This window comes from Melospiza georgiana, chromosome 2, assembly GCF_028018845.1.
Source record: "Melospiza georgiana isolate bMelGeo1 chromosome 2, bMelGeo1.pri, whole genome shotgun sequence".
Classification (NCBI taxonomy): Eukaryota; Metazoa; Chordata; class Aves; order Passeriformes; family Passerellidae; genus Melospiza; species Melospiza georgiana.
The window spans coordinates 102,279,711-102,285,710 of NC_080431.1; the positions used below are offsets into that span (position 1 = coordinate 102,279,711).

A 6,000-nucleotide genomic window follows, 5' to 3' on the forward strand; every position below is an offset into this window, starting at 1 on the left:
AGAAATCCATCAGTGGGAAGAGCAGCCATTGTGGGGAACAAGGTAAGGCAGCAGCGCACAGCAGCTCCCTCAGCAAATGCTCTGCTTCAGGGAAATGTCACTGGGTACAATGCTCTCCCACTTCTGAAAAGACAACAACACATTTCTAACCAAAAACTATCAGTGGAAATACAATAAGAGGAGTTATTTTGCATCTGCCTTCAACAACTGTGTACCTCAGAGAAAAGAAAATCCTCGCTAATGAAAACGCGCACCACTCATATAACGTGATACCACAGTATGAGGAAAAAAAGAGATACCAGGAAGTGGGCTTCACTGGGTTTGGCTTCAAGGGTTTTTTCACCTTACCCTGAAATGGACAGTGGACTTACTTTTTTTAGAGTAAGGACTTGAGATATTACTAAATATTGCTCAGACAAGTTGTGGATGCCCAATCCCTGGATGCTCCTTCCCTGGAAGTGTTCAAGATCAGGCTAGGCAGGGCTTTGAGCAAGTGAAAAGATGTCCCTGCACTAGCAGAGGGGTTGGATTAATTTGATCTTTAAAGCTCAAACCAAAATATGCTATGATTAGAAGACACCTGGAGACTTCAACTGGTTTTAAAAATTCCATAAACAGTCTGAAAAAGACAGGCAATCAGGCACTGACAGTTCAGAGCTCCCAGGGATGCAATTTATCATCCAGTATGTTTTTCTGAAATGTAACAATTCAAGATCTATCAGACACAGAATTAACACACAGGATGGAGGATATCCTGTATTACAGAACTACACACTTAAAAAGAGAGGATGAGGAAGAACCTGTAAATATAGTGAAAACACAAATTGTTTAGGATACACAACATTTTCTCCTCCACCCCCTCCTCAGACAAAAGGGATTACAGTAAGAAGGCAAATTAAGTACCTTTTAACAGCACAAACAGGTGCTGTGGAGATAGAGGAAGGGCAGCAGTACAAAATTTTGTACTTCACAGGTTTTATGAGAAGACAAATTGAACACTAGTTTCTTTTCTTTTAATAAGAATAAGGTTAAATATGTTTAAGAGGTGTATGATTTAAGAAAATATGGACTACACCACTTGGCAATTGAAATCCAGCCACCCTTAATGACCAAAGCTAATCAGATTTTACTATTAATGTTAGACACTAAAGATTTCAGTTCCTAACTGAATGAAATGTGTAGCTGAATAGAAAGAAAGTAGACTGAGTCTCTTTCAGGATTTGCCCTCAACTGTTTATAAGAAGAAAGCCTGGTCCAGGGAATATTTGAACCTACTTCAGACACATTTAGTGTAAAAGCAAGGACCATTTCCCTGGGTGGCAACAGCCCCTAAGCTGGAACTCCTGAAGATAATGCCTACAAGAAAGGGATGGTCTGCTCTGGGATGCAGGGAGGAACTGCAGGGACACAGAAACAAGTACTGCTGATGGAGCTGGACGGGCTGGGGAAGGTGTGAAGGACAGGAGATGGCCCCAGTGTGACACCTCTGGGAATTCCCAGGCCTTTAGGTTCCACAAGGCAGCAGTTCCTGCAAGGGGATTGAAAGAAATGGGACTAGAACCCACACAAAGACAGGCGGAATTTCATCCTCTGTTTGCAGACAGTGTTCTCCTCAATATTCCTTTTCCAAAAACCAACCAACCCAAATATAATATATATACTCACACTGCTCCAGCCACTTTTTTTTTTTTCTTTTAAGTAAAAAGCAACAACTTAGAGAATACAAAGAAGAAAAAGCGTAAAATTACGAAAACACACAGTTCCCAAGAAATGATGTTGTATCATGCTTTTCAAACTTTCAGGAGCCAAAACTTTTTTGAGTTTTTTTGTTCATTTTGTAAAATAACAGCCCCCTTCTCCACTTTCTAAGTGAAACACTATGTTTTAGAGAGTGTGTGCCACAATGTAAGATGCCCATGGGTGGGAATTCTCACAGGAGATGCACAAAGCAATGCACTGGTCATTACTGAGGACCCTCCATCCAGCCAGTGCTGGCAATAGGGAGCCCAAGTTTCAGAAGTGCTGAGGGAGCCAAAAGCCCAAAGAACAATAATGGCTGCAGAGAGCTCTCAGCCTCCAAAAAGGAAAACAAAAAGCCAGCCTGGGTAAGCCAGTCCCACACAAAAGTTTTGTGTGAGCAAGGACAACTCAAACTGCCTTAATGAGAAGCAGTCCAACACATCCCTGCCATCAGGCCAGGACGCTCAGCAACAGCGCTGGGGCTCCACACAAGGCCTGGTGAGACAATCACATCAGCCTCAGTCCACCTAATGCCAAGGCAACAGTTATGCAATGACAGAAACAAAACGTTGTATTCATGGGGGACTGGATCACCAGCTGACAAAGGCTTCTTTTTGTGACTTCTTTTTGAAGTACTTCATATGAAATTTCTGCTCCAAGTCCCCTCTCCTGACTGACCAAACCACCATTAACTCAGGCACAGCTTGGTCATCCAACAATGCTTCTAAGCAAAGAACTCGGCAGACCTTGGGACTTTGTGTTGTTACTATCATCATTATGAGCAAAATGTTCAAGAAAAGTTTTCTTGTCTCCACTCCCCTTTTCCCAACTGCTACATTCAGGACAACACCTTCTATATGGACATAAATTATATACTTCACACACTGCTGCAGTCTCACAATGTGCAAGATTAACTTTAGTGGGTTTTTAAGATTATTATGACTGAAATAAAGATGGGCTTCTTCTTAAGATGAATCACTCACGAAGATTTAAAACAGCGTTTTGATTTCAAACTGCTAATAGCTTAATTCACTGAAGGAAAACCAATTTCATACACTTAGCAGCAAAGACATTTAAGAACAATTTTACATGGAAATCGATACTCTTCCCTTAATAAGGCAGTAAAAACATTCCTTTGTTTCTATCCTTCTTCCCTCCCTATTCCAAGATTTATTGGACATCAATCCATGCCAGTGAAAGTGTAAGTTAGGAAGAAGATAGTAAGATGTAGACAAGAGGAGAGGCTGTCCACTTTGCAGTTTCATTTGATATCAAAAGTTCACACAGGAAAAGAATAGTCTAAAAAATGAGTATCAGAATATGGACATAAAAAATAAAGTTTTTGATGCTGCTAATACAGCTGGTTGGTTTGTTTCAACCATCAGAGCTGCTGAGGCTACAGGAATCAGTACTTTACTGTGTACTAAAAGGGGTGTAGAAAACTTCTAAAAAGCTTAGCAAAAAGACATTAATACTAGAGGAGTCTGATCTTCACTAAGCTGGGGAACAAACCAGTTAATAAGCATTTAGAAATTAGGGAATTAGGTGATGCGAATTAATTTAACAAAGTAGCAGCCATAGGAATTCCGTCAGCTTCCTTTAGCTTTGGCTGAGTAATTAATTTTTTTCTTCTTAATTAAAACCAGAGAGAGTGCCAGCATCAGTATGTGCATATTAACACTCGGGCACGCACTGATAGCTCTGCTTTAGCAGTTGCAACCTCTCAGCAATAATACGCCAGTGGCAAACCAGACCAAAGACAGAGCTGTATTTTTCTATATTTCCTTTTCCCAAACCTCCTAGCTTTCACTACTGCTTAATTAATTTGGGGGTATTGTTGGTTGAAAGAGAGCTCGCGGGAAGGAGCCCATATACTAAAGTGCCACGCTGAAAGGATGGGAGTGCTGAAGGTGAGCGCTGGCTGCCGAGGGAGCCATGTGCACTACGGATCTCTCCCTCCCTAGGGCCCCATTTCTGCTCCTGTTCACACACTCACGCAGCGCTACCCTCCCCGTAAGTTTGGGAACAAAAGTTGCCACTTTCCACCCAGCGCAGCCGAGGGAACAGCGCAGCACCAATGTTTTCCCAATGGCCCGCAGGATTCCCCAGCGCTCACCCCTAACAACTGCATCACGCCCGGCACACGGGAGCGCTCAGCACTGCCCACTCCACTCTCCCGCCTGCGTCCCGAGGCCATTCCCCCTCCCGATCAAACTTCACAGCCCCGCAAAAGCTGACCCGCTCCTTTGGGGACGGTGTCTGGCGAAGAGGGGCTGCGCCCCCCGCTCCGCCCTATGCCGAGGGCAGCCGGGGGACACCGAGCCAGCCCCCAGCGCCGGGCGGCGGCACCGAGACCCGCGGAGAGCCCCGGGCACGCTCCGGCCGCCCCTGCCCGCAGAGTGCGCCTCTTCCTCGGCTTCTCAGGGATGGAGCACGGGATGCAGGAGCTCCGGCCGGCTGCGTACAACCGCCTCCGAAACTACAGATCCCGCATTCTGCATTGTTATCACCATCATCACCCACATCAATGATTTACTTCCAGAGGAAGGGAGCGCTCTGCAGCTGGCGAGCAAGGTCCCGTTGTTCCGCCGGACAGGGTGTCCCTGCGCCCGTCCCCGCTCCCGCTGCCTGCGCGGAGTTCCTGCGGCAGCGGCGCCGAGCGAGGCGGGCGGAGGGGCGGCCGCTCCCCCTCCCCGCGCCGCCGGGGCGCTCAACAGGCGGCTCCGCTGCCGCTGCCCCCGCCGGGGCTGCCCCGCACCTGCCCCGCGCCCACCCTCCCGCAGCCGCGGCTGTCTTGCGCTCCGGGGCGCGGGCTCTGCCGCAGCCGCGCTCGCTTACCCATGGCCGGCTCGCCTGGTCCGGGCGGTGCGGGGGGCGCAGGGCAGGGGCTCGCTGTGCCGTGCCGGGCTGTGCCGTGCCGGGCTGTGCCGTGCCGGGCTGGGCTGGGCTGTGCCGGGTGAGCGGGCTGGCGGAGGGCAGCGGCCGCAGCTCTCGCAGTGGCGGGCTCGGCGGGGTTCGCCTGCGGCGGGAGCGAGGGGCGGGAGGGGCTGAGGGGCGGGAGGGGCGGGGCGGCCCCGCCTGCGCCGCTCCAGGGGCCCGGCCCGGCCCGGCCGAGCGGGGCAGCGGGCACAGCGCCCCCCCGCGGCCGCCGCCGCCGCCCCGCCCGGGGGTCGCGCTCGGTTCCGCCCCTGTCCCCGTCCTCCTCCTGCGTGACATCCCCGTCCTCCTCCAGTGTGACATCCCCGTCCTCCTCCAGTGTGACATCCCTGTCCTCCTCCTGCGTGACATCCCCGTCCTCCTCCAGTGTGACATCCCTGTCCTCCTCCAGTGTGACATCCCCGTCCTCCTCCTGCGTGACATCCCTGTCCTCCTCCAGTGTGACATCTCCCTCCTCGGGGCTGCCAGGGACGAGCCGCCGCGCCGCGGGCAGGACCCCTGACCCTCTCGCCTGGGAAACCTTGGGAACCTGAGCTGCGGGCACCCTTGACCTTCAGAGGCACCTGCCCCCTAATGTTTCTCTGTGACAATAGCAAGGGCAGAGTGTGCCCAAACACAACATCATTTCAGTCATTACTGTCCGTACCCGTGCTCAGCAATGTGATCCTTATCTTCACAGCCCCTTCCGAAGCGCCTCATGCCGCTCCCAGCGTCACGCAGCACTGCGGGAGCTCCACCTGAGCGCGTTCCAGCCACACAGCCGCGCGGGACGGGGCGCGCAGGGACTCTGCCACTCCTTAGGCACTGCGAGGAATGTGTCTTGGCTTTGGGAAAATTCGGTGAATGGGACCCTGGAAGAAACAGACCAGGTAGTTCCGGGGCATATAGGTGGCTTCTCCCTTAGGAGATTACCAGTAGCCCTTTCCCCATACCTAGAGATGCTGGAGGTAAAATAACAGTGAAGATCACGCAGGAGTGATCCTTCACACACACTGAAGACGCGTATGGAAAAGAGTGGCAAAGTCAGCTTTTTCAGTTTAGTTGTTTTCCTGAATTGGACTTCTACCATTAGAGCAATTTGATTGCTTCAGTTGCAAAGGTCCGTGCTTTAGACAGAATAAGAGCATACAGTGACTAATATCAATCAGATTGTGCTGATTTACATTAACTGGGTACTTGGCATGCATTTCCTTTGTCTTTGCCACAATAATAATACACTAATCTTCTGTTATTTATGTGCAGTGTAAGGAAATATTTCATTTCCTCCTATGATCATTAACACATCAATCTATTCAATTATGTAACAATATTTTCCAACTCAAA

The 6,000-nt window shown here is 49.9% G+C and overlaps 1 protein-coding gene across 2 annotated transcripts in view; it reads right to left on the reverse strand.

Annotated features, from left to right (window-relative positions):
* The window catches only part of GPM6B (glycoprotein M6B), a 106,981-nt gene extending 102,207 nt beyond the window's left edge, over positions 1 to 4,774 (reverse strand). Inside the window, exon 1 of one of the 2 annotated variants that reach the window (XM_058044902.1) lies at positions 4,579 to 4,774. In XM_058044902.1, coding sequence (XP_057900885.1) covers positions 4,579 to 4,582 — 4 coding nt within the window. In that variant the 5' untranslated portion in view covers positions 4,583 to 4,774. Of the gene's footprint in view, positions 1 to 4,276; positions 4,347 to 4,578 lie in introns of those variants that run through there. The other variant, XM_058044899.1, reaches the window with a different exon arrangement.
* Between the last annotated feature and the right edge of the window lie 1,226 nt (positions 4,775 to 6,000).